At 42.7% G+C, this 27,690-nt stretch overlaps 3 protein-coding genes across 4 annotated transcripts in view; 1 reads left to right on the top strand and 2 right to left on the bottom strand.

Moving 5' to 3' along the window:
• Positions 1 to 218: 218 nt before the first annotated feature.
• Positions 219 to 5,202, bottom strand: LOC108883191 (GA-binding protein subunit beta-1-like). The gene is made up of 4 exons (XM_018676110.2): positions 5,062 to 5,202; positions 2,847 to 2,954; positions 723 to 850; positions 219 to 311 (listed from the first exon to the last, which is right to left on the bottom strand). Exons 2-4 carry the CDS (start codon positions 2,877 to 2,879, stop codon positions 236 to 238), a joined length of 237 nt encoding a protein of 78 aa, XP_018531626.1. The 5' UTR covers positions 2,880 to 2,954; positions 5,062 to 5,202; the 3' UTR covers positions 219 to 235.
• ptpn23a (protein tyrosine phosphatase, non-receptor type 23, a) lies at positions 4,714 to 20,446 on the top strand. 2 transcript variants are annotated; one of them, XM_018676109.2, is made up of 24 exons: positions 4,714 to 5,194; positions 6,633 to 6,707; positions 7,768 to 7,895; positions 8,212 to 8,288; positions 8,852 to 8,901; positions 8,980 to 9,111; positions 9,199 to 9,279; positions 9,384 to 9,515; positions 9,649 to 9,696; positions 10,342 to 10,398; positions 10,513 to 10,571; positions 10,686 to 10,765; positions 11,430 to 11,544; positions 11,644 to 11,709; positions 12,091 to 12,236; positions 12,384 to 12,701; positions 12,816 to 12,970; positions 13,201 to 13,532; positions 13,827 to 16,344; positions 16,713 to 16,897; positions 17,019 to 17,123; positions 17,791 to 17,929; positions 18,150 to 18,263; positions 19,096 to 20,446. In XM_018676109.2, the coding sequence occupies exons 1-24, from the start codon at positions 5,111 to 5,113 to the stop codon at positions 19,687 to 19,689; spliced, it is 5,790 nt and encodes a 1,929-aa protein (XP_018531625.1). In that variant the 5' UTR covers positions 4,714 to 5,110; the 3' UTR covers positions 19,690 to 20,446. The 2 variants fall into 2 exon arrangements, with proteins under 2 accessions (XP_018531625.1, XP_050931903.1); XM_051075946.1 differs by lacking the exon at positions 4,714 to 5,194 and adding an exon at positions 5,208 to 5,772.
• Positions 20,447 to 23,964: 3,518 nt separating this feature from the next.
• scap (SREBF chaperone) overlaps positions 23,965 to 27,690 on the bottom strand; it is a 39,361-nt gene continuing 35,635 nt past the window's right edge. Inside the window, 2 exon segments of the mRNA XM_018676112.2 lie at positions 23,965 to 25,105; positions 25,223 to 25,429. Of these exon segments, the coding sequence (XP_018531628.1) occupies positions 24,860 to 25,105; positions 25,223 to 25,429 (453 nt within the window). The 3' untranslated portion in view covers positions 23,965 to 24,859.

Here is a 27,690-nt window from a genome sequence, read left to right on the forward strand (position 1 = left end):
TCCCTTCCTCTTTTTCTCTCCCTAACTCTGTCTGAATGTCTGCCTCTCTCTCTTTCCAAAATGTCTCTGTCTCTCCTCACCCACACCCTCCTATCCGTCCACCTGTAGCAGTATCATCAGCTCAGTGTTGCTGGTAGCCATGGCGATGTTGAAGGGCGTGTTGTCGAACTTGCTGAGGCAGTGGACGTCTGCGCCGCACCTCCGCGGGAGCCGCACTCCTGGCGCGCTGAGCCACTCAGTGCAGCGCTGTCATCTTCGGAATATCTTTGGCGTTGATGTTGGCACTGTTCTGCACAGATGCATGGGGCCCCCTGGTGGTGAGAAAAGGAAAAAACACAAGAGAGACGCAGACGAAAAGGAAGTGATGAGAACAGATGTCTGTGACTAGGCAGATAGGAAAGATCAGGAGTATGGACCCCTTCAAACACCTTTGGGATTAGCTCGGACACCATATTGCGGGGCCTGGCCTCATCCAACAACAACACCCCAACAGCAGCAACAGACCTCACTGATGCTGCTGTAGCTGAATCAGAGCAGCCTGCTTCCAAAATTTGGGGGAATGAAATGCTCAACAATGACACTTTCGGCCATGTAGTGTACAAGGTCATCATTAAGAGGCCCCTTCATACATACTATGATAAAATAATGACAATAATGATCTGTACATATCTGCACTGAAACAGATGAACATACAGCTGATGTCTCTCCTCACCCTCACTTACAGAGCCACTAAGATGGTGCAACCCTCTGGAGGGGGGTCTTGCCCACCTTGGTTTGGGCATCCCAGCAGCACCCCCATGGTGGAGTGGTGACTGTACAGAGCAGCAAGATGCAGCGGTGACGAACCCAGCTGGCGGAGGGCAAGACGAGAGAGAGCTATGAAAAGGAGCAACTGGAGGTAATTAGAGAAGATCATTTTTGTTACCTTTATCTTCCAAGAAAATGAAACATTAAGATTTTTTCATATGGTACCAACAATGCCACGGTTGGTATTTACACAATCACAACTTAGAGCTGAGGACACAGCTATGGTTCCACAGTTAAACTGATGGTGATGAAGAAGGAGAAATTATCACTATTATGTTCTAGTTCCTTCATGTTGCTGTTTGAAGCTGAGTTCTCTGACTTTTATGTTGCTGCTGCTTTTTATGAAACTGAGGAGCAGTCCAGTTATTTAGTACTGCACTTAAATTAAGTTGGTAGTCTCTTAAGGGACAGAATAAAAACAGAAAGGTCAAACCAATGCAGCACAGGCAGAGGTGCAGGATTCTAACTTTCTGACTTCCTGTCCATTTTATTGCTACAAACTGAGCTGCATCTAATGCACCTTAATACCATTTTTGACAGACCTCTCTGGTAAATGTCTGTCAGACTCAGTAGTTGAAATGAGTCTGACACATCTCCTCTAATGCAGCGCTCACATCATGTCAGATTTACCATAAACATAAACTGCCGACTAAAGAGGAAAAACTTCTCACATTAGTTTTTCAGTGACTGCAAGCAGGACATGATGTGGGAGTTCACAGGCTTGAAAGTCCCCCCTGCCTGCCCTCTGTCTCATACATTGCAGCACACAAGACAGCTAATGCTGCAGTGCTGACACTCTGCAGTAATAGAAGTCTAAATTATCATGTGTTATATTCGCACAGTCAGTTTTACTTAGAAAAAAGTGACGAATCAACCATCATTCATGGTTGATTTTGAGTTCATGAATATGAATGCATCTGGGACATGGACGTTTTGAAAAATTAAAAAGGTGAAGGCTTCTTTTTCTCCACTCATTTTAAAATGCAGACATCATGAGAACATGGCATTAATGTGCTAAATCCTGTTCCCTTTAACACTGTAACTACTCTTCTCTGTACATTTTAATAATGTGAAACATTTTACAGACAGACCTGCAATCTGAATATGATTCATTTTGACACACTTCAGTCTGTTATCTGTAGTTGTGTAGGCGAGACAGGTAGCATTAGGGAGCATCCAGGGGGAAGAGAAAATTCAATAAAACTGCATTAGTGGTGTACAGTGTGCTTGTGAGCAGTAAATTATAAATGAATGTTATATATAGATATGATAATAAGAGTCAGAGGAAGTGCCTGCGGTTTTTTAATGTAGGCTTGTGTGTTTAAAAAGAAATATGAATTATTTAAAACAATGGGTCTTTCTTAATTAGAATTATTATTAAGTATATAAACACATATATCTTATTTTGTATATATTAGAAATAAGATTCTTAATAATGATGGACAGTAGTGCAGCTGAAACAATAGAGAGAGAGAGAGAGAAAATAACGAGAAAGTGTTTTGGTAAATGATTAAGAATTAATCACTAAAATTATTTTCAGCTTCTCAGTTGTGAGGTTTTGCTGTTTTTATTTGACTTATGTGACTGTAAATTGAATATTGATTGACATGACTTCTCTTTTTTTAAACTATTTTCTGACCTTTTACAGACTAAATTAATCAGTTAATTGAGAAAATAAATGGCAGATTAAATAGATAAATGAAGAAAAAAGTTTCATTGTCTCAAAGGTTTCACAGACATGCTGCAAGTTGTTATATATTGTACTTTTTATATCAGTGATGAAAACACACGGTAGAAGAATCCGAGTGTTGGTTTTTCCTTCAGTAACTGTCTGATCAGAGTTTCTTTTACTCGCTCTGATCTTTCTAACTCAATAGATGCCTAATTATCACTGTGACACTGCCACTGCACTATGACAACGTTCAACGTGACAATAAGAACTGACAATCTCTGGCTCTTGGTTGCAGATGAGCGTTCACACTCAGCTCATTACGGATTAGCTTGAAGATTATTCCTTAATTAATCCATATCAGCCTCACCCAGTCTGTGGAGAACGCAGCCCCACTGGCCATCAGGGCTCTGATGTCATCATCCCGTCGGGTTCACGCCGCCTCCAGCAGCCGCTGCCTAAGATTCACCAGTGACGTCTGCTGACAGGGAGGAGAAACACTGTGATGTTCTCAAGCAAGGTTAGACATGTGAACTGAGCACAAGCTGATATCACTGTGTGCATGAATGCTGTTGTCCTAAATAAGAATATCCATAAAACATAATGTTTCAAAACTGATTTGTTTTGTCTTTAGGCTGTGTTGCACTTCATGAAATAATCCTCCTACAGTTCTACAAAAAGACTATAGTGTTGAATGATAAGTTGATCTACAGAAAGTTAATCAACAACAGTATTAATCAGATGATTGTTTGTCCTTTATCAAGCAAAAATGTTTCCAGCTTTTCAAATGTGAGGATCTGCTACTTTCTCACTGTCACTGTAAATTGAATATTTTTCATTTTGGACTGTTGGTTCGATAAAACAACCAATTTGATGACACGGGTGTTAATAATTACTTGATTTATCGACAAAATAATCAACATTAATAAATAACAAAATGCATTGTGAAGGCACCTGGCTACTGGTAGCAATTTATGACTTAACAACACAGAGGTGGGCTTGTCTACCTGTCAGTAATCCAGTGGTTGAAGAAGTATTCAGATTCTTTACTTCAGTAAAAGTAGGAATACTGCAGTATTAAGGTACTTAATGGTAAATAAAGAGTACTTGTACCAAATGTATCAAAGGTTGCCTGGTTCCTGTCACTGTTATATTATTACTGGATCATTAGATTAGAGTTTTAGTGATGCCTTAAAGTAAAGCAGCATGGGGTAGAAATACAAAGTAGCATAAAATGGAAACACTGAGGAAAGTACAGGTACCTCAAAATTATACTTCAGTAGAGTACTTGAGTAAATGTACTTAGTGACATTTCACCATTGCAATCATGACATTACAGTTGTTAGTGTAATGTGTGAGTAATCACAATGGGAAGTTACATTAGGAAATAATAAACAATAAGAAAATAATACGGTACATAAAAGACGACGGATATTTGCTCGGATATTGACTAATAAACAATTAGAACTATAATTTACCTATAATGTAACAGCTTACTTGCCAATAAACTTGCTAATAAGCTAAAATTACAATTCTGTCTTCAGATTAAACAATACACTACTTGTATTATTTATTCTATCGTAATCTATTTACCTCAAAACGACGATGTTAGAATGATTGTAATTTCGCTGATTTATGTTGTAGATTAGTTGAAGTGTTAAAGTTAGTTAAAATGCGCCAGAACGAAATGTAGATGTTCCGGTTACACCTTTCAAAATAAAACAGATATATACAGATACACTGTATAATAGAACAAGATTTTGGGCAAAAAAGATGGAGCAACTAATTAGCTATAGCTATTATACAAGGGTCTACGGACTACGCAACTAATGATTATTTTCATTTTGACTTCATGTGTTCATATGTGTTGGTATTTCCTCGAATGAATATTTGATTTGAAATATCTGACATGTTTGCATGAAAAATGACAATTAATTAATTTTCTGCCCAATTGACTAATTGATTAATCAACTAAGCATTTGACATGTAGCAGAGAGGAAGTATAAAGTAAACTACAAATACCTCAAATTTATACTTTAGTACAGTGGTTGAATTACTTTCCACCACTGAAAAAAACAGCAAATTTCATTTTAAAAATGCACATCAACTGAAAACAACAATTTTGGTTTCGTTTAAAGCTACCCACAGAGGAAGGATACAAGGAATAATGTGGTCAACGTGGTGTTTTAATAGGAAGCAACAAGTTGATACCATTATTTTGAATGGAAAATCCGGTTTCAGCTTCGTTGGTTTGACTGAAATTGACTCAAGAGAGGAAAACGAAAGGCCTCTGAGTCTCTGTGAGTCTGACTAAATAATAATGGGTGTAATTTATCATGGCAGGTAAATATCATACCGTCTATGATAAAAAATATACAATATGAGTAAATTGCTTTCCAGAGAAAGGAGAAACTAAGTCTGGTAGCATCACTGACTACACTTCCCATAAATCCATCGGCAAGTATAGGGCGACTACGTCACGTGCTCTCCCAGCTTCCGGTTGAAGTGTAAATGGATACATGACACAGTTGTTTGGGAAGAAAGCTATCTTCTGGAAAACCGTTAACGTCGACAAAACTACCGACGTGGTTTCGACATCGTAGCGGCTGACAGCGCCGTGTAGAGTCGGCCGCGATGGAGGCGGTCCCCCGGATGCCGATGATCTGGCTGGATCTAAAAGAGGCAGGAGAGTTCCAGTTCAGCCCGTCCGTCAGGCAGGTGAGCTGGGTGGGGAATGGAGCAACAGGGCTGAGGTCGAAAGTCAAACCAAACAGGGATTATGGACGACTGGATAACCCAATCAAGAAGCTAACGCTAGCCACCGTCCAATCTGACCGTTAGCTGTCACTGTTGTCCGGAATGGAGAATTTTCCAGAACGGGTAGCTGAGGTCTGATTGTGGCGAACCCCCTGACCACCGCCTTTTGTTTGCTAATGTTAGCTTACTGCTAGCTAGGTAATTAGCTAGAAGCTCAAGTCGAAGTTCATGATTAGCTCTCAACCAAGTGGCTAACTCCCTAGAAATGAACCTAACAACACTCTGCATCACAGACAGAGCTAAGCACTGTTAAAAATAACAAGCCTGGCTCCTCACGGCCCAGTCAGACTGCCGACACGAAAATAATAACAGTGAGCTCATTGTCATATGCACCTGAACGCAGCAGCCTCTTCGCGGATTTCAAATACTGGGTCACAGGAAAGAAGACGACTACTCATCAAGCGTGGATACCACATATTTTATTCACAAATCATTCTGTTAGTTGCTTTACCTGGGGAAAATATAATACACCAGCCACGGTACTTTTTCCTTACTCAAATTAGGAAAAAAATATGTCGATTTACTCCGCCTCGCCTTTATCTCGTAACTAATTTTCCTGATCCTTCCTGAAGCAGATAAAACAACAGATCTTTGCCCTCTTGGGTGACTGTAATTCCATTTGATGATGCTCCTGATGAGATATTTTGCATTAGACTGCCCAAGTCAACACCTTTATTCAGAAATGCTGTCTGACTTATGTGGAAATTTTACAGAGATTTTTTTGTAAAAGTTCTAAAAACTATTTCCTTGGCAGATATCTTATAGTGACAGCTCATCTCAGTATTAACCCCTAAAATGCTTAACCTTTAACATAGTGGGGGTATTTTTTTCACTTTGAATGTTCCTATTGGAATAAGTTCAAGTGACCTTCCTACTTCCATGATTTCATTATAAAACAGAAAGAAGCATTAGTAAAAGACTCAGTTTGTCTGCAGGGCTGTTTACCTCCTGACCCGACATTAAGTAGCTTGCTGCTTATTACAGTGGCTTATGGGGACAGGGAAAGTCTTGGCAAAGCACGATGAGAGTGCTCCAAAACCTGCAATATAAACTCAGACTCAGACAGAATCTAAACTCTTGGCTTTTGTTCAGGAGATTTGCATAACAGTGAATTAGCTGTAGTTTAAAGACATTTGAAGGGAAAGCAGTTATCCTGCATGTCAGATTTTGTTGAATGTGGTTCTGTTGTTAAAATCAAAGCCTTAAAACATATAATCCCAGTCTGGATTTTTAAAAATTAGTCCGAAATAGCCTTTTTCGGCATAAGCATTGAAGGAACCTGATTTTTTTAAAATATGGAATGCTTACCTACTTGTTCTTCCTGTTTCCTCTCCTCTAGTTCATCTTGAAGAACTATGGAGAGAATCCGGACAACTACAACGAACAGCTGAAGAAACTGGAGACACTGCGGCAGGTAGGCCATGTGCAAAACATCTCCACAGAAATATGCTCTGTCAGATCTCTGTGGCTCTGATCTGTTGATCGTTATGTGGGGGTTGTGTAAAGCTGCATGTGAATGTAGTGAAACTTATTCCACTGTCTGTCATCCACAAAGCATAACTCTGGTATTTTTGAACCTGGCCCTTATTTTCTCATGTTTTTGGGTGTAAATGATTGTTAGGGGCAAAATCTTTGGAATTGATTTAGTATTGAGCAAGAATGGTGTACCCGAATACGTTAAACAGCTGCTGCAGTGCAATCTAATGGCAGCTGTCCATGTCACAGGCTCAGATTGTTCAAGCATCAGACAACACGATGGATAAGATTCCTATAGAGACAGACCTTTTGGTAAAGAGCAAGCATCACTATATATCGCTGCCAGACTCCACTGACAAAAACTTTACAAGCACAACATGGGAGCTGCTGTAATACCAAAGTTGTCCTTTAATACAACAAAAAAGATGCTCAGTTCATTCTCATCTATAACTGCTAAAAGTCTGCAAATGTAACAGGAAATGTAAGGACTTTTAGAACGCTTTTTTGGAAAGAAGGAGCTCAAACTGTGATGAATTTGTGCACACATACATAATATCCTCCCATAGTAAAAGGAAAGACAGAACCAGTGCCTCACAACTACAGAACCCATTCTGAAATAAGATGCAGTTGCGCTCATCACTGATGAGAATGTAATCATCTTTACTCTTTCTATTTCCTGTGGGACACTCTAATGGCAGATGAGTGGAGGCAAATGTTCAATCTAACAGCTGAGTGATAATCTGTTGGTGTCAGTTTGCGCATCCATCTCTGATCTGATCCCAGTGAGGATTTAAGTCTAAATGACACCTAAAAATGAGCTCTTTAGAAACCACATCAAGAAAAAGTTCTTAACACAAAATGCTTTAACCCTAAAGAAAGGCTTATATTAAGTAGAGGTGAATTAGGTCAGAAGTGGCGATTCTGTAGCTGCAGTGGTGAGGAACAAAGAACAGCTGATTCAACACAAAAGAAACACAGAGTTTGTGTCTGTTTCACAGAGCGCAGTGAACGTGACGAGGGATTTCGAGGGATGCAGCACACTGAGGAAGTACTTCGGCCAGCTGCATTACCTCCAGAGCCGAGTGCCCATGGGAGCGAGCCAGGAGGCTGCTGTACCCATCTCATGGTAGTAACACAGGCATTCACACACTTGTGTCTGAACTATTGTTTCCCTGCACTCCAGAGGTCTAGAGCTTATTTTAGAGTCACACTCACTGCAGTTTGCTCTGCATAAAAAAGGCACTTCACCACTGCCCTAAATCTTAATGTACAGAGGTGGACAAAATAACAGGAACATTTAATAACCAGACTGATACAGTATATATTTTTGCTGATATGAAAAAAGAATTATTATGTCCAACATCCATGCGTACAGACACTTAAATCAGTTGTATTTTAATCAGATATTCTCTGTAATGTTTCCTTTTAATTTTGTGTGTGAGGACTGAAATTTTCTCTGGAAAAACAGTCACCCATGATGACATCAGCTATGAGCAAGCCTGCATCCTCTACAATCTTGGTGAGTTAAGTCACATAGAGCAGTTTCATGGTCTTGTTTTTAAACTGGAAGACACTCATTAAAGCAGTGAAACTAATTTACCTCTGCAGGATAGCTGTAAAAAGACTGAGTGATTAAGTGAGACAGTTCAGACTCAGACTCTTACATTGTTTAATTTAGTCCACTAACTAATTGACACAGATCAGCAATCCTGTTGGTTTTGTCCTTTCTACAAATAACTAAGTGAGATAATAGAAAAAGAGGTACCCTTGATTTTCCACCTGACATGTCAGAAATGATAAACAGTTGTTTTGTAGTAAAAAGGCTTAAAAATAGCAAATAGGTTTTCTGTGTAATATTTCTGCTGCTGACATTTCTCTAGCAAAGACTTCGCATTACCAATGGTAGAAATTCAAATTCCAAACATACTCATATCCTGTATCCTGCAACATGCTACAGTTTGGGACATCACTAAATTCACTAAGATAACATTTAAAGGAGGCTGAAAGGTGATAGTCAGCAGGGCAGTGTTTACTGCATGTGAAAAGCAAACCTCATTGAACTTGTCTCTGGATTCTCTGTAGGGGCCCTGCACTCCATGTTGGGAGCCATGGATAACAGGGTGTCTGAGGAGGTAAGACACACATACACACACCCAGAACAAACATGAACGTGTCCACACAGTTCCACTGACTCTCTGCTTTGTGTCCAGGGGATGAAGGTGTCGTGTACCCACTTCCAGTGCTCTGCTGGGGCTTTCTCCTACCTGAGAGACCATTTCAGCCACAACTTCAGTGTGGACATGAGCCACCAGATCCTCAACCTCAACATCAACCTCATGCTGGTAGATTACACTTATGTAGATATGCACGCACACACATACACACACACTCATTGGAACACATCTTACCAGTCTTTCTCTACTTCCTAGGGCCAGGCTCAGGAGTGTCTTCTGGAGAAGTCCATGTTGGACAACAGGAAGAGTTTCCTGGTTGCCCGCATCAGTGCTCAGGTCAGTGTCTTACCATTAAATATTCATCACATTTAATAATATAATATCATATCAATCAATAATTAAAATATTAGAGGGTAATGACTGTAACTGTGGTGCTGCAGGTGGTGGATTACTATAAAGAGGCCTGCAGGGCTCTGGAGAACTCGGAGACGGCCTCCATGCTGGGGAAGATCCAGAAGGACTGGAAGAAACTGGTTCAGATGAAGATCTACTACTTTGCTGCTATTGCACATGTGAGTCTAATTGGGGAGAAGAAGAGTGGCTCTGCATGTGTGAACATGTTTGTGTGTTGGCATTTTATAACGTAGCTACACGTACTCACACACACCTTCCTCCCTAATGCCAGTCTTGTTTCTCTCTCAACAGCTTCATATGGGAAAGCAGGCAGAGGAGCAGCAGAAATATGGAGAACGGGTAAGACCACATTTCACATACAGGGTTTTGTTTTACATCTGCTATCAGGGTGCTGGTTCTTTCATCTGGGTGTATTTTATCATTTGTCGCTAGATCTTTAAACACAGAAATTAACAGTTTGTTCAGTATTTTAAAAGAATGAACTCAAATTCAACTCTTCCTTGAATATTTGCGAACTCTATCAGTTATTTCAGATTCAGAAGGAGACTTTCCAATTTTACCACAATTTATTGGTAAACGCACTTCTTTGATTTCTCTTGTCAAAAGACTGGGACAGGGAAACAGCTCGTCTGTCTCTGTCCAACGGTTAAAAAAAACACTTAGCTCCAGTCTATATTGCAAAGCTAGGCTAACTGACTCCTGGCTACAGCTTCATACTTATGGTGATATCAGTCTTGGCAAGAAAGCAAATAAGCATATTTCCCAAAATGTCAGCATCGCGACACAGCATGTTCCAAACTAAAGTCAAGTTGAAAAAAATTACATAAACACATTTAACTCACAATAATGCTCACAGACAGGGCTTTCCAGAATTTACTGTTCCAGTTATAGTAAACCTTCATCTTTGTCTGCATCAGTCCTGTTTTCTACTGCCCTGCAATTCTTTCTGTTCAGACTTAAATTTGGATTTACTGTTCCCAACAGTTGGCGTACCTGCAGAGCTCCTTGGACAAACTCAGTGAAGCCATCAAGCTGGCCAAGGTAGAACTGCACTTACTTCCCAGTAGTTAACTAGTGCCACTCTAACCTGTCTTGGTGTGTGCATTCTACTTGTTTTATAATTTAAACTTTTTTTTCTTGTTTTGGAACAACCAGGGTCAACCTGACAGCGTGCAAGAGGCCTTGAGATTCACCATGGATGTTATCGGTGGAAAGTGAGCAAAAGTCTTGTGTCCCAGTGTTTTCATGTAGTTTCACCAGTGTCTTGCAGTGATCAAACCCTGTGAAATATACATGTGAAAATGTTTTCTTTCAACTTTCACTTCCAGGTTTAATTCAGCCAAAAAGGACAATGACTTCATCTATCATGAGACGGTTCCTTCTCTGGAGACTCTGGCCTCAGTCAAAGGTAACAGGCAGCTTCAGCATCTTAACTTTATCGCAGTGTTACTAATACTTCCATTTGCAAAGCTACATTTGCATCTAGAAGTATTTAGGTGAATGTGTCTGCTGAGTGATGAGTAACCCTTTGTCCTCTGCTTTGTGTATTTTTTTTTTGGAATAACATGGCTTCTGTTTTGCCTATAAAATGTTAGAATACTGAAAAGTCCAGAAGCCCAAGCTGACATATTCAAATTCATGTCATATTTAAATGAATGTCCAAAGGTATTCAGTATGATAATATAGAGGACTGAGGGAAACAGGCAGCATTTACCTCTGGAAACCTGTAGCCAGTGAATTATTTTTGGCTTTTTCTTTTCTCATAATCAAAATTGTTGTAGAATAATTTGTAGAATAAATAGTCATTTGACTAATCACTCCAGCCCTCAGCATGAATTGATTACCTCTGATTACAGGGCAGCCTCACATCCAAAACACTGTCAATGAGGCACAAAGTGACTAAAATTGGCTGCATGCTGTGCTGTAAAAACAAACTACAAAAGCTGTCGCTGTTTCTTTTGCAAGATGTTGATTGTGATCTCCCCTTGTCTGTTGATCTATGTAAATATACTTTTAAAATCAAGCTTGTGTGTTACTGTGCCAATAAAACCAGCTACTCTGTGTTCCTCCAGGTGCACCACTTGTAAAAGCTCTGCCAGTGAACCCCACTGACCCCAGCGTCACTGGACCAGACCTATTTGCCAAGCTTGTGCCAATGGCTGCCCATGAAGCCTCCTCTCTGTACAGGTAGGCGCCTTCAGTTCATATTAGACAGGTGAAAAAGTGTGTCCAGTCAGCCTTTCATGAATAATGTCATAGGTTATAATGGTGCTTCTGTTTTTCCAGTGAGGAGAAGGCGAAGCTGCTGAGGGACGTCATGGCCAAGATAGAAAGCAAGAATGAAACACTAGAGTGAGTACATGAGTGTGTGGAGCTAAAATTTATGACTGTTTTTGTGTTACAAGTTTTATAAAAATGACCTTTTTAAAGAGTTAACTAGAATCATGATGTGTTCGTTCTAGTGAGTGTGAGACAGAGTTGAATAATGTATTAAGATCTCAGGAAAGTCCTGTTTGAAAAAATGTATTTTTTTTCCTCTGGGTTGAGTCCATGAAGAAAATGTTTCTGACAGTCTGTAGAGCTTAAGCTACTCAATTTATATCTTGATGTAAAGAGGCAGTAGTCCATTCTGATTGATGTTTCCTACCTGACAGAATGAGCTACTCTAATAGATTTTAATATTACCAGACTCTGAACCTGGTATGAGCTGACTGGTTTCATCTCGTCCTGCAGGCAGTTCATGGACTCTCTGGGTTTGGAGCCAGAGTCGGTGGACAACCTGGACATGTACAGTCACATCCCTCCCGTCCTGATGGAAAAATGTGCTGCACTCAGCGTCCGACCCGACACCGTCAAGAGCCTCATTCAGTCCATGCAGGGTAAGCAGTGAATGCAATGATTTCCAGCTCAAATTGTTGATTATATTCATTAAAAGACTTGCTTTTGTCACAAGTTTTGATTGGATTTGCTATGCGACACCTTTCTGTGTGTTCCTGTGTAAAAAAATCACATTCTCGTCTGCACAGTGCTCTCAGGTGTGTTCACTGATGTGGAGTCTTCACTGAAGGAGATCAGGGACGTCCTGGAGTCAGATGAGGCTGGTGAGCGAGCCCTCCAGGAGGTTGGCGGCCCTGCTGCAGGCGAGGTGCACCCGGCAGCGCAGGCCCAGGCTCTGGCTGAGATCCGCAGGGACTTGGAGAAGTACATGGAGGCCCACGAGAAGGCCAGTTTCACCAACACGGAGCTCCACCGGGCCATGAACCTACACATCAGCAACCTGCGTCTGCTGGGGGGGCCACTGGACAGTCTGAGAGAGGCCCTGCCCCGGCCCCAGCTCAGTGAAGGTGAGGGTGTGTTTGATGAATGAATCAATGTTTTTGAGGCTTAAAAAATTAGTTTTGTCATCATGTTGTTATAAACATATACATAACCCCATGTGTGTGTTTATATGTATGCAGAGGAGGTAGCAGGGCTGCAGTGTATGAAGCGGATCCTGGGGAAGGTGCAGGAAATGAGGGAACAGAGAAGCTCTCTGGAGAAACAGCTCCGTGACCTAATCCAGCAGGATGACATCACCTCCACCCTCGTCACCACAGAAAGGGCTGACATGAAGGTATGTGGCTGTATGTGGGTTCCATACAAAATGTGAAAAAATATGAGAGAAGTGAACACTAAAATGTTTCAAGGAGGACTGGGCCACTTAAAATACACCAGTCAGTTGGTCTTGTTTTATCTTGTGACTGAAATATAGCACAGAATCACTTGTTTGTTTGTGTTAGCATGAGCCTTAGAATTTCCACTAGGTTTTTAAGCATTAAATGTGAGATCCCTGTGTCCTTCCAGCATATATTTGAGGAGCAGCTAAAGAAGTACGAACAGGTGAAGGTGTACATTGACCAGAACTTGGCTGCTCAGGAGAACATCCTGAAGGCCCTGACAGAGGCTAACGTCCAGTACGCCTCAATCCGCAAGGGCCTGAGCCAGACTGAGCAGCAGTGGAACAGCACTGTGCAGGGACTGGTGGGCTCGTACGAAGCCTATGAGGACCTGATGAAGAAGTCACAGGAAGGGAAGGAGTTCTACGATGACCTAGAGGCCAAAGCGTCCCGACTGCTGGAGAGAGCGAAGGCCCTGTGTCAGACGAGAGCAGACGAGAGGAAGCCTGTCTTGGAAAAGTAAGGGAGGCATCTAAACAGTAATAAAATACAAAATACAACAAACCTTTATTTAGAGTCACAGTGAATTACTGTGACAGTGACTTTCTGAGCCTCCTCCACTGTATGAGGAACTTGTACTGTAAATATAATCTCTGGCTGTCACCATGATGTCTTTGTCCATGTTTTTCCATTTGAAAACTTCCATATAGAAAAATTGAAAAATGTGGTCTCATGGAAGGAGACAACAGGTTCTCCACCAACTCTTCTATTTCATTCCCTGATTTTCATTCTGTTTGTTTGTCCGTTCCACAGAGAGACCCAGAAAAAGCCCCCTGCACGGCCTACAGCAGCTAAACCCTCTCTGAAGCCAAAGGCTCCAGATGCTGACTCTGCCTGCTCCAGCCTGGAGGACCCAGAGTTGGCCCAGCTCAGTGCAGCCATTTTGGCCTTGGGGGGTGACCTACCTGAGGAGCTCCGCAGCCTTCCCCCTGACATTCCTTCCCTTGCCACCACTCGTCTGCCTGGTCCTGAATCTTTCATCCCACCTGGTGCTAACCTGGGCGGCAGCAGCTCTCTGCCTTGGCCTGGTGCTCCAGCTGCTGGTCTCCCTCGCTTCCCTGCCAATCTGCCACCTCCAGAACTCTTGGCACGGATAGCTCAGTTTCCAACTTCAGGCGCTCTAGCTACACAGGGACCCCTGCCACGCGGGCCCCTTCCTCAGATGCCTCCACAAATGCCAGCCCAGGCAATAGTGCCAGGTTATCGGCCACCCCCCCCTCAAGGTCCCCAACCTGGCCCTGTTGCCCCTACACCAGTCCGGCCCTCAACCACTACTGTGGACAGCATCCAGGCCCCTATCCCAAGCTACGCCCCTACACCACACCACCCTATCCCACCTGCAGCCTCGGCTGGCTACACTGTACCCCCACAGATGGGGGCCTATCCCCAGTTTATGCCCCAACCAGGGATGCCCATTCGAGGGCCAGGCCAAACTGTTGCACCCCAACCAAAGCAGCAGAAACATCCACAGCAATACCCCCAGCCACTGCCTCAGGGGTACCAGCCTGGACCAAGAGCTATTCCTGGACCACACCCTCCTCTCCAGACCCAGCAAGCCTACCCACATGGATATATGCCCCCGCAGCCTGGTGTTCCTCCCCAGTACCAACAGGCATTCCCAGGTCAGCTGCAGCCACATCAACAAAATGGTTTTCAACCCCCACCTCAGATCCCCCAAGGCTATCAGACTCCACAGGGCTTTGTACCCCAGCAGCACCCTCAAATGATACCAAGGCCACCCCAGGCCCAGATGCCACCTCAAACTGCACACCCACAAATACCCCCAACTTCTCAGCCAGCACCCCCTGTATCTCAGCCCTACATACCCCATCCAAACCAACAGATGCCCCCTGGACTCCCTCACCAACACATGTTGCCACAACAGCAACAAATACCAATGCCCCCTAGTGCCCAGAAGATTCAGCCCCACCCACAGATGCAGATACCAGGTGGTCCCAGAGCACAGATGCCCCCCACAAGTCAGCCAATGCCGCCAGTCTCACAGACCTACATGCCCCCAACTAGCCAGCCTATTCACCCAACCCTGCACCCACAGGTGCCTCCTGCTTCTCAACCTCATATGGTCCCTGGTCCTCAGGTCCACCTGCCAAGGGGCCCTATGCCCCAAATGCCCCCTGGTGCACTACCCCAACAGCATCACCCCCACCCTGGACAGCCTCCTATGCCAAACATGCCCCAGCAGCCCATGCGGATGCCCAGTCAACCCCAGACTCAGCCCCCTCATTCTGGGGGAGTGTGCTACCCAGGAGGGGCTCCAATGATGCAGCCTCTGGCACCACAGCCGGCAGCTCCCCAACAACCTCAGGCTCCTCTTCCCATGACCCATCCACAGCCATCTACTATGTACCCTTCAGCTCCAGGACCTAATGTACCTCCAAGTGCCCCACAGCAGCCCACTGCCATGGGCCCACATGGTCCACATGTTCCCCCTGCTCAGCACATGATCCAGCCCTCTCCTGGAGGTCCTTCAGCAGCTCAGCCACCCAACACTGTCCCTCCCTCCCCTTCCCCTTCGCCCTCTCCATCTCCCTCTCCAGGCCCTACCTCTCTGGGTCTGAACCCCCAGCAGAGACCCACACCAGCCCCCACCCCTGGAGGCACCGCCCCACCCACTCTTCCCTCTCCCTCTGCTGTCTCTCCCTCCACATCGCTGTTTCAACGGCAGAACTCAAGTACAGATGACCTCCTCTCCTCAAGCCCAGAGAGCCAACCTGGAGGCACCAAGGCCCCCACCAATGTCCTCCAACCCACTAAAGCTGACCCACAGGATGGGGAGCGTCGAAAGAAGAGCTCCCAGGGAGTTCTCCTGATTCAGGGTGACCCATATCAAGCTCCAGAACGTGTCGCCCGGCTTCACAGTGAACTGGAACGATATAGAGCTCAAGTAGATTCCCTGGAGCACCCCTCAGAGACTGAGGGTGGCCTATCAGTGCTGGATGCCCGCTGGAAAGAGCTTCAGGACCAGCAGGAGAAGGACGCTCGCCAGCTCTCCATCGCCATCGCCCGCTGCTACACCATGAAGAACCGTCACCAGGATGTCATGCCCTACGACCTCAACCGTGTGGTGCTGCAGTCAGGCAAAGATGACTACATCAACGCCAGCTATGTGGAGGACTTGTCACCGTACTGCCCACGCCTTATTGCCACACAGGCGCCACTCACCGGCACAGCAGCAGATTTCTGGCTGATGGTGTACGAGCAGAAGGTGTCACTGATAGTCATGCTGGTTTCAGAGCAGGAGCTGGAAAAGGTACAGAGTTTTTTAAGTTTACACAGTAATTTAACATGGATGTAATTACAACAGCATGTGGTGTGCAGCTGCAGAAAGTTAAAATGGATTTATATCAACTCTTAGATTTATTTTTAAAGGAGAGAAAACAGTTTTTTCATACATATTTTTGGACACACATCATCTATAATCTTATTTAATTTTTGCTTCAGTGAAAGAACCTTATACAGGAAAAAAATCACAATTATTTACTGAGAGTTATTTGGTTTGTATGGGGATTTACACATTGAAACCCTGTTTGAAAACACCTCCTATAGATATCTACTGTACATGTAATGTACCTGCTCTGTTGTTACTGTCTGTGTTTGTAACGTCTCTTTCTCTCACAGGGAAAAGTTCTGCGCTACTTCCCAACAGAGCGTGGCCAGCAGCTCTCTCAGGGACCAATCACACTCAGTCTAACCACGCAGAAGACCACACCGACGCACGTGGAGCGCATGATCAGTCTGCAGTACCGTGACCAAAGCCTGAAGCGCACTGTTGTCCATCTCCAGTTCACCTCCTGGCCGGAGCTGTAAGTCATCTGTTTTTTTTTCTAATATAAACTAGTAACAAATGACTGATCATGTGTAGCTTGAAGAGATTAAAGAAGGTTTCACACAGAGGAGTCATCATTTCTCCATGTTCCTCATCAGGGGTCTTCCTGACAGCAAGAGCAACCTGCTGCGATTCATCCAGGAGGTTCATGGACACTACCTCCACCAGAGGCCCTTACACACACCTGTTGTGGTGCACTGCAGGTGAGTGTGTGTGCCATGATGTGTTTTAACCTGTCACAGTATAAAACAGAGGTTAATACCAGCCTTCAGCCCACTGATGTTTATTGTGGGAGTAGCTGGTTTGTTTATTCTGCAACTGGTGAATTTAGGTATTTGTGTTAAAAAATTGTATCCTGTCTCTCTGGGGAATCATTGCTGTCATCATCACAAAAGCAATTTAAGAGCACAGTTGACAGCTACATTCAATTCAAGTTTACATATAAAGATATAAATAAATAAATATGTATAAATATTCCCTGCAACTTTCAGATAGGCCCCTAAGCTGTGGCAGTAAGCCTCACATGTAAGGGCCGTTGTGAGTGTTATAAAGGCCGGTCAGTGAAATAATTAAAAGTTTTGTTTTATTGTGAGTCACTAGAAATGAATACAGCTATAGAAATTAGTTGTAATGAGAGGTTTCAGTCTCACCACTGTAATCTGTAGATAATGAAATAATCTGTCTCACCTAATGTCTTCTTCTCTCTCCTTTACAAACTGCTCTATTGTTCCAAAAACGTCATTAACCTTTCAACTGCCAATGCGGAAGTAATAGTTAATCTTAATGCTTGTATAACACTGTTTTGTGCCTTTTTGATGACGTGGTGAGAATTGTGGTTAATCAGCCTGTACTGCACGTTTTCTGCCTCAGTTCGGGCGTTGGACGCACCGGCGCCTTCTGTCTGCTGTACGCGGCTCTGCAGGAGCTGGAGGCAGGAAACGGGATCCCAGACCTCCCACTGCTGGTGAAGAAGATGAGACAGCAGAGGAAGAACATGCTGCAGGAGAAGGTCAGATACACTGAAATCTGCAGTAGTGTGTCGGGGTCGTATGTGATTTATGTCACAAATCTAAAACTGAATTTATAGCTGATAGATAATGAGAGGTAAAATACATAATGAAGTGAAACACATGCTGTGGAGTCACGTGCAGTCACTGAACCTCAGGGTGAATAGATTTTCAGATATTAGGTGCTTCATATTAACATCCTCCTCTGTGTCTCGTCTCCAGCTCCATCTGAAATTCTGCTATGAGGCTGTGTTGAAGCATGCTGAGCACGTCCTTCAGCGCCACGGCATCACTACTGCCACCTGCAGCAAGAACACCAGCTCTGCAGCCACCAAGGTTTGTCACTCTTCTAGTGCAGAACTCTGTCCAGCTGCACTAGACGGTAAAATAATGAAAGTGGCTTTGGAGTTCAGTGAGTCCCTGTGCCCTGTAGATACAAGAAGCTTTCAGTAGTTTGAGAACATAACTGACCCTCAGTGTCCCATAATCCAGTTGTTTAAAGTGTTCAGGTCTTGTAAAGACCAGAAATATCAAGTATTTATGTTCAGGTGGTCATTGATAAATGTGTCACATTTACCAACAAAAAGCTGTTAATGGAAGCTAAACAGTTTGCTTATTACCACAGTTGCAGGTAAATAGAAGACTGCAACTACTTAATATTATTATTGATTGATATTGATAATTTTCTCATTCATTAGATTAATAATAAACCATAAGGAAATTGCTCAAGGAACCATATTTAAGCTGCTCACTTTGTCCCACTAACCAGACTATAAAGATATCATCACATTTATAATGATGTAAAAAAAAATAAAAAAACCAAACTATCTATATGAAAAGTAAAATGTTTTGTAATTTATGTATGTATTAATGTTGTCATTATTTAAAGATGGACCTTTAAAATGTCCACCATCTGTAGTTAGTAGAAGAATGTAGCAGTAGAGTTGCTCTTCCTGTAGCTTGCATCTTATTCCCTCCAATCTGGTTAATCACTTTCATCTGAGCTTTAACATTGTATTTTTTACATTTTGCACATCCGATTGTTCCAAAGGAATTCTACGAGTTGTGGTCAGACGAGGTACTTGTGTCGGTAGATAGAGGTTCTATAATTCTCAGAGTGTCTCCTCTTTTTGTTTTTTTGATCTGAACATGTCTCTCTTCTCTGCAGCCTTACTTGAGACAGGAGTCGCAGCAGGATATCGTCCTCGGCGGTGACATGCCCATCAGCTCCATCCAAGCCACCATCGCCAAGCTCAGCATCCGGCCGCCCAGCGCCACAGACCCGGCCATGGAGGCCCTGAGTGGCCTGGAGGAGCAGGTTGGGACCATCTTGTCTGACCTCGACTCCCTGGGTGACATCCAGCAGTTCCAGAACCCCTGTCCACCTACAGATGCCCAGCCCCCTTCCTCTTTCAGTCCGCCTCTCTCCTCCCCTGCCCACTCTCCTCCTCCACCCAACGGCCTTGATGCCATCTCCCCGTCCCCTCCAGCAGCCAACCACCAGCCAGTCCCAGAGGCTGCTCCCAGCGTCAGCCCGCCTCCTGCTTCCTCCGCTGCTCCGGCTCCTTCTTCTCTGGAGCTGCTGGCCTCGCTGACGCCCGAGGCCTTCTCCATGGAGGGAGGAGGCCGGGGGAAGCAGCGGGTGACCAAGCAGAGCTTCCTGCAGCCAGCGGAGGGTCAGGGTCTCCATGGGACTCGAGGGGAAGAAGGTGACGACCCGCTCAGCAGCCTGGACCCCCTCTGGAGCCTCAACAAGCGCTGAGTCCACAGATCGCTGCCTTTCTCTCACCAGGTGTCGCTGGAGGCCTGTAGCTCTTTCTAATCCTGCTTTTAAGAAAAAAAACACACTGAATCCTGGGACTGTTGGAGACATGTTAGCAGTGTTGATTACCAAGATGTGCCTGGTGGCAGACGGTAGGGGTTCAGTTTTGAAGTTTGGTGTATTTCCACTACTCTGGGGGTGTGATACCTGAAACACAAACACACTTGCTTCTGGGACCAGATCACTATGCACTCGTCTGTATCCGTTCTTTCCTTCTGTCGCTCTTTGCTGCTTTCTTTATATGTTTGTGATGGATGGAAACTGTTCTGCACTTCCAGCACCAGATCTGGGCCCAAAATAACAAAGAAAAAAATACCCAGCATGCACTCCATTATCATAGCCTTGACAAGGCATCACCAGGGTGTGACAGCGTTCGGCTGCTCCTTTCTGCAATTGCTTAAAAGACTGGAATAATGGCTGCATAGAGTTGAAGCAGGCAGGCTGGAGGAGCTGGGTGGAGCTATTTTTAAGACACAACACCCCTCAAATTCAATCAGTGCGTGTAGCTCAGTCGTCATGGTAACACAGAGCAGCATACAAATCAGCACGTCTTAACAAGTTGATTATTTTTCTTTGTCTGTAACACTGTAAATATCTTTAAAAAAGTTAGAATATTCCAATAAAAATGTCCTTCTGGAAAAATGTCACTAATCATTCATTATTGTAAAAATATAAAATAAATCCAGTAGACAGAAAACTGTGGTATCAAAGCCTCTTTATTTGAAAATTAGTACAAAGTCTTGCGCTTTTTTTGTGTTACAAAACAGTAAATAAGTTACCTCCACTACTACAGCCTGCGTAGATTGTAGCCTGCCAATGGAGGGAGGAGGCCGGAGGAGGGAAAGGAGCAGACACGGGGATTTACAGACTTGTTTACAATTTTTTTTTTTTTGCCACAGCTCTGATTTTCCTGACAGTGGTCTAAACTGTGAGAAATTATACAGGACATGATTTCTCCTGGTTTAGGCAGCTGGTGGAGGATCAGATGTGGACCAACAATGAGATAAATATCTGATTTCTGCCTTTACTGTGAGGATGCTGCAACAGGAAATGTTCCTTTTTCTGCTTCAGGAGAAAAGGATTTCGAGGCTGCATCCACAGACTCCTGATATGATACAGTGACAGCTGAATGAGTGAGAGCAACAGGATGAAAAGGTATGTTTGAAGCTCGACAGCAATAACAAGTAGGGTTTACTTAAATGCACTGGACAGAACCAAATTCATTACCTGACAAAGGTACTGTTGGATATGAATTGTTACAAGGCCAAGTCCATATGTGAGGAACCAGAACATTCATAAGAAGCTAAGATTCAAATGGAATTGCCACACCAACCCTCCCTCCCTCCACAAATGGCTAGTTTGACATTTTGGGAAATGCTTTAATTTGCCTGCTGGCAGAGGGTTAGCTGGTTGAGAGGACAGACAGCATTCATATCTGTTAGAGGTCCCATATTCTGGGTTACTTTGCATAAGTGGTTGTTGTATATTCAGGCTGTGAAGCTAGTGAAAGAAAGGTCAACTACCTGACAATATTTATTTATTTATCGCTGCATATTTTTCTTTCATATCCGCAGGCACAGTCATTGTAATGTGCTTCTGCTGACCATTGATAGTTTTTTTTTGTTGATACTCTATAAATAAAGTGTGAGAAATCCCAAGTACCTGACGAGTACTGGATACGCACTGTCAGTGTCAGGTACATCAACAGAGACAGCAGAATAAATTCTGATGACTGTGTCAGAATTGTGACCATACTGACTAAATATTGTCATGTACTTTCTTTACTGTCTTCAACAGAGTGACATCCATGCAGTCAGATTTTATGCTGTCACAGACTATGGTGTTACTCTGTGCTCATGGTGGACTGTTGGGTCTCTCTCTGTAAATACCATATTTTAAAGAGTATGGTCTAGACCTGCTCTATATGAAAAGTGCCTTGAGATGACTTTTGTGGTGATTTGGTGCTATATAAATAAAACTGAATTGAATTTAATTGTTGGTGAGTTAAGCACAAACAACACAACAGGAAAACCGCTAGCCTTGCTATGCCTTGAAACTAATTCAAAGGTGTAAAAATGACATTGCCTAATTCTTGGCTGTGACAAGTAACTTTCTGGTTGCCCCGTAACTGCTCAGACCAAGAAAAAGTCCAAAAGTCATTTCTACACTTTGGTTGTTGTACTAATTAAACAAATGCTAAGCTAAGTTAGCTAAATTAGTCAGCTTTAATGATGCTGAATGTGTTTGACAGAGCTAAGCTAGCTGTTTTCTTGCCCCAGTTTGTGCCTCTCATGTATCTGCATACGCTCACGTCACAGAGTTGACTGTTGGTTCCTCTAAAAGACAATTAACCACCAATGTTTGAAAAGTCCAGAAGGTGATTTTAAAAGCACTTGTGATTGTTCTGAAGGTATCTCTAGACTCCTCTAATTATCTGGAATAAGAAATTTCCAGATTTCCTCTGTGGGCTGATTGTATGATATATGTGAAACACAAAATGGGGCTAGCTGTTTCCCCCCGTTTTCAGTCTTTGTGCTAAGCTAACCTTATCAGCTGCTAGCTGAAACCATTAATATTAAACTGAGTGCTTTTGATCTCCTCATTGAACCCTCTGCCAGAAAGAGTAAACGTTATTTTCCAAAATGTCTAACTTTACTTTAACTCAAATTCACATTGCTAGAAAACAGAAGTTTAAAAAAGCAAAATCTAAAACCTACACATTTTCCCATTTCTAAAACTTTCTCAGCTACCGTTTACAACAGAAAACACAAAGCTAAAACATTAACACGGTTACAATGCCAGGGAGATCACAAGTTTGGTTTCTGATGGATGCAGTTGCCATAAACATTTCTAAAGGTACAAATGTGAATACTGACACTGAAGGGTCATAAACTATCAGCTGCTTGAAACTACTTGGTGCTGCATCACTGTGAAACCAGACCTGTAACCCACAACCTAGACATGTCTGCAGGTGTGAACTTGATCTAGTTACTAGTACATCCACTTTTCCTGTACGTAAGCAGATGTTTTCATCAGAATCAGGAAAAACGTTGCTGATCCCCGCAGGGAAGCTGCTTACAAATTAAGTGCCTAGTGTGTGTGAGTATATGTGTCAGAGAGGGTTAGTAGTGCATTGAATTAGTGTTGCGATGCGATACTGTAAAGGATTTAGTCGCTGGTTTTTTAACGGATTTGTTCGTCACACCTTCTGGGACTACATTCAACAGACGCAGATACAGTAGATGGTTGATGATTACGATAAATTACATTCTGGGTGTTGTTGGTGTCAGTGAGGGAGAAGTCTTAAACCTGGAGACTTACATTCTCTCAGCAGATTACCAGAGTTAAAGAGGTGAACTTCAGGCAGAGTTTAGTAAGTATCAAATCTTAAGTTCCAACAATTATCTCTATCATCAAATTAATCTGACAATTTATACTTTCATTTAATTGTTGGACCTTTAAAATATGAGGGTAGAGTGAAAAATGTCCACTACAATTTACTAGCCACTAAAGTCATGTCATCAGATGTCTTGTTTTGACCAACCAACAGTCCAAAATCCCCAAATATTCCACATACTATAATGTAAGCAGCTAAATCTGGAACCGTCAAAATAGTTATTTGGATTAATATAGGATTAATTCTCAGTAGAATGACTAAGTGATTAATGCTCTAATCAAATCCATTACTGAATTTGGCAAATGATAAATTAACCGTCTATTTGTTGCCGTTCTTCACATTTTTACTGACTGGCTGACAGGCTTTAAGACGACTCCCCTCAAGTTTCCATCAACAACATGGCATTGACTACAAAATGTACTGTGAGGTCCAATGCTGGACGTAGTCACTGTTTGTGGCCAAAATGGAAACATTTGAATCAGTTAAAGTTAACCGTGATTTTTAAAAAAATCTCTGAAGGGCATTAAAAAAATATGGTAGCCAATGTAAACACGACGCAGCCTGCGCAGGACGACGTCAGTATTGTCATCCAAAATTCAAGCAGTTTGAAAAATGGAGGTAGCCTCATGAGGGTGTAGCACACAGGGGCCCCTCATACAGCATCAGTAACCCCAGAATCAGAGGCTGAGGCTGGGATCGCTACAGCCCCCAACTCCATAACAACAAACACTTCAGTGTTTCCAGTCCAATATTACGAATAATCATAATCATTATAACCAGTGCCCCAACCCTGCCAAACAAATAATCACCATCTTACATTTATCTCCACATTATTATATTCTTGTTTAAGAGCCAGGATTAGCCATTCATAAACAAACTGTTATTCAAAAATGTATCGCTAATAAATAATAGATTTATACATATAAAAACAGCCCCCTCTGGAGGTTTACTTTATACAGTAATCATCAGTTCTCCCTCACACACACACACACACATTTCACTCATAACCAACCGATTTTTGTTCTCAGCAGTGTTTTGCCATAAAAAGGGCCTAGATTCATTCATTCATTCAGTCACACACACACACACACACACACACATTTATATGTCTAACTGCTCAGCTCTTCCCAACAGGCTGTAAACCTGTCAAGCTCACGTGGCTGCGCTCGAGCAAACGAGGCAGCGGGAATATTAAAAAATGAGAAAGTTTTATCTTCTTCTCTGGGGTGGGTGGGGGTCACTGTGAAGCCCCACCCATATCAGCAGCATAGAGGGCAGAGCCACAAAACAAAACAAACACGCGCACACAAAAAGCACAAACTGGTGACCGGTGGATCCTCTTTAAGTGAGAAAACATCCAGCTTTTCTTGAGCGAATCTCACGACCCTCGTAAATGTCAACACATCAGTATCCAGGGTCTGTCACCCTCCTCTGATAAAATGCAGCAGGTTGCACAGTGTTCAGCTTTTTCTTCCTCATTACATCCAGGCTTACACTTAAAAAATCTCACTCCTATTAAAAAAGAGCTTTGTCTGCACATAAAAACGAGTCTAATAATCGCATCTCATCTGGGTGTCAGAAACAATAAAAAAAAAAAAAAAACGAAGCAAAAAACTGTGGGAAAGTCAAAATGATGAAGAATAAAAGTTCTGACTGCATGTTTTTTTTCAGTGAGTGTTTCCACCGTCATCAACTGTTGCTGTCTGTCTCTCCTCAGTCTAGTTTCTCCAGCACAGAGGGCACGTACACCAGGCTGAGCTCACTGCCGAAGTCGCAGACGATGGCGGCGTTCTCGAGCACCAGCAGCTGCCGGACGCCCTGGCCATCACTGCTCTGGCCCAGATAGACTGTCTGTAGCAGGTCCCCGAAATTCAGGTCCCAGAAGGAGACGCAGCCCTGGCCCCCTGTCACCAGGAGAGACTCGGAGATCACTCCCAGACTGGCCCCGCATCCCACCTCCTGTTGAGAAGACAGAGAGAGGTTAGTTTGACTCACCAGGGAAAGAAAACAAAACCTTTGTGGTTCAAGAAGAGTCGTTTTCTTGATCTTCTTTCCTCACTCACAAAATTACAGTACCTGCTGTATGGAGTAGAGCTTGATCCCAGTGCTGCGGTCCCAGATACAGATGAGGTCATCCAGCCCTGAACTGATGACACAAGAGGTGGTGCAGACCAGTGATGTGACGTCACCACGGTGACCAAAAACATGGCTGACCCGGCTCCCTGTCAGGACGTCCCACAGGCAGATGGCACCGTCCTGCCCACCGCTCGCCAGAACCATCGTCTGAGGGAGACACAATCAGAAAAAATCTGGCTCACAGGAAATTAAAGGTACTAACATACAGACACATATACCATTACACAGCCAGCCGAGGTTCAGTTTTAACCTGAGAAGGATTTTACTGAGGCAGAATAGGTTCAGTTTAAGTCAGCGGTGGTTCGGTTTTACCCTGAGGATGATGAGTTTTAGCCAGAGGTGGTTCAATTTAAGCAAAAGGTGGTTTGGTTTTACCCTGAGGATCCTCAGTTTTAGACAGACGTGTTTCTGAATCTGAACATGTTCATTAGTGCTGAGTAATAATTCAGTATTACTAGTCAGTCAGTATCTGTCAGATAGAAAACAGTCAGAATCCAAAACAAGTCTCAGTCTTGTATGTTTTCTGATTTTATTCATTAAAAAGTGCTGAGAGATCTTTTTACAGTAATAATAACAATCCATTTATTTATGGAAAAATTATTTGTAGAATTAACAACAATTTTAGGGAACAAAACAATATAATACACAAATTAAAAGCAGGTGCAAAAGGTGCATTTTGAATAGTGATTTGGAGAGAGAGGGTGGTTCCACTGCTCCAGGTCTGGTCTTGAGTGATCTGGACAGGAGTTTGACATCAGAGGAGCAGGACAGGGCTGATGGAGGTCATGGAAGTGTGCACTGGAGTTTATTTAGGACTTTGGATGATGCACCTTGAAGAATGCTATTGGTATTGCTGTTCAGGATGTGATGGATGGAGATGAGCTATGTTTCTTAGGTTCTGGTGATTTGACTGGCATGGTGTTTGAGGGAGAGGTTGTGGATGTAAGCAGAGAAGACAGAGTGGAGTTATCCAGTAATGATGATTACATCTGATTTACCACAGTAGAGCAGCTCTGCAGTCTGAGTATTAATCAGATAATATTAATGTCCCTTGTTTAGATATAAGGAATGTCAGTCAGTATCACTCTAGGAACCGCATCATTTTCTTTATTTCAGCTTTTTCCAACCACATTTAGTGCAAATTAATGTTAAACATTTCCATCCACTGCTGTTCTGTGAATATCAGGAGTTGGTGGACAGAAGAGCACAGCTTCTTCCATCTTTGTTAAATTAGATTTAAGTCTTGAACTTGTTCTGATTAGTCCAGTACCAATTAATCCACACACTGGTTTCCTTGTGGATTTAGTGTCTTGTACTGTTCCATCAGTTTGAACTTCAATACCCAGAAACCCTCTGTGCTTTGATTTTGACGGTTTAAACAGGTGCAGCTTTATATTGTTTGTTGTTTCTGATTTTTCTTCACAGGACTCAAACATTAACCTGGAGTTCACAGAGAGGAGACAGACGAGGGGATTTACAGAGGGTCAGTGTTTATTCTTTTCAGTCTGCCTCTGTCATTATCTGAGCTGCAGACTGACAGTTTAGAACCTGTTGTCTGGAACAAACATTACTAAGTTAAAAGGTACAGATCAGAACTCTGACTTATCAAACTTCAGAAATCATTTATTGTTAATCAGTTCCTACAACATAGCTGTGAATATGAAACTTTTCATCTGGTTTTGTTCCAAAGATTACATAGCTACTATAAAAAAAGTTATTATACTGATAGTCTTGTGTAGGATTTAGGACACAACTTAAGATTTAATTTACATTTGCCATGTTGTTCATGTCAAGTTAATATAAAATCTCAAATGCTTCCACTAACAATCATCCAGTACAGAAAAATAATTGATACATTTTCTCAACAGTGCAAGTATTTCTGCTTTATATTATGAATTCTATGATATTAAATGCAGTTGTAGGTTTTTCAAATTATACTTAATGACAGAACAAAAATGCAAGTCAACCATTTAATGATTTTGTATTAGACAACATCAAACAAGCAAACAACAGGAAAGACAGATGTTTGACCACTAGGAGGCACGTTGTTTGTTTTTACTCATTTATAAAAGTTGTCCTAATGTGCTAGTTACGTTCGCTTGGCTTGTTTACGTCACAGTTTTATCTGTGGCTCTCATTGCTCCTGCAGATGTAAATCTTTGACATCTTTAAACACACAAAGTTTCTGACGCCTTACTATACTATGACATTTTTTGGTGATTTTTGACCCCTTACTATACTATGACATTTTTTGACCACTTTTTGACCCCTTACTATACTATGACATTTTTTTGATTTTTGACCTTACTATACTATGACATTTTTTGTGATTTTTGACCCCTTACTATACTATGACATTTTTGACATTTGACCATTTTTGACCCCTTACTATACTATGACATTTTTTG

This window comes from Lates calcarifer, linkage group LG15 (assembly GCF_001640805.2).
Source record: "Lates calcarifer isolate ASB-BC8 linkage group LG15, TLL_Latcal_v3, whole genome shotgun sequence".
In the NCBI taxonomy this organism is placed as follows: domain Eukaryota; kingdom Metazoa; phylum Chordata; class Actinopteri; family Centropomidae; genus Lates; species Lates calcarifer.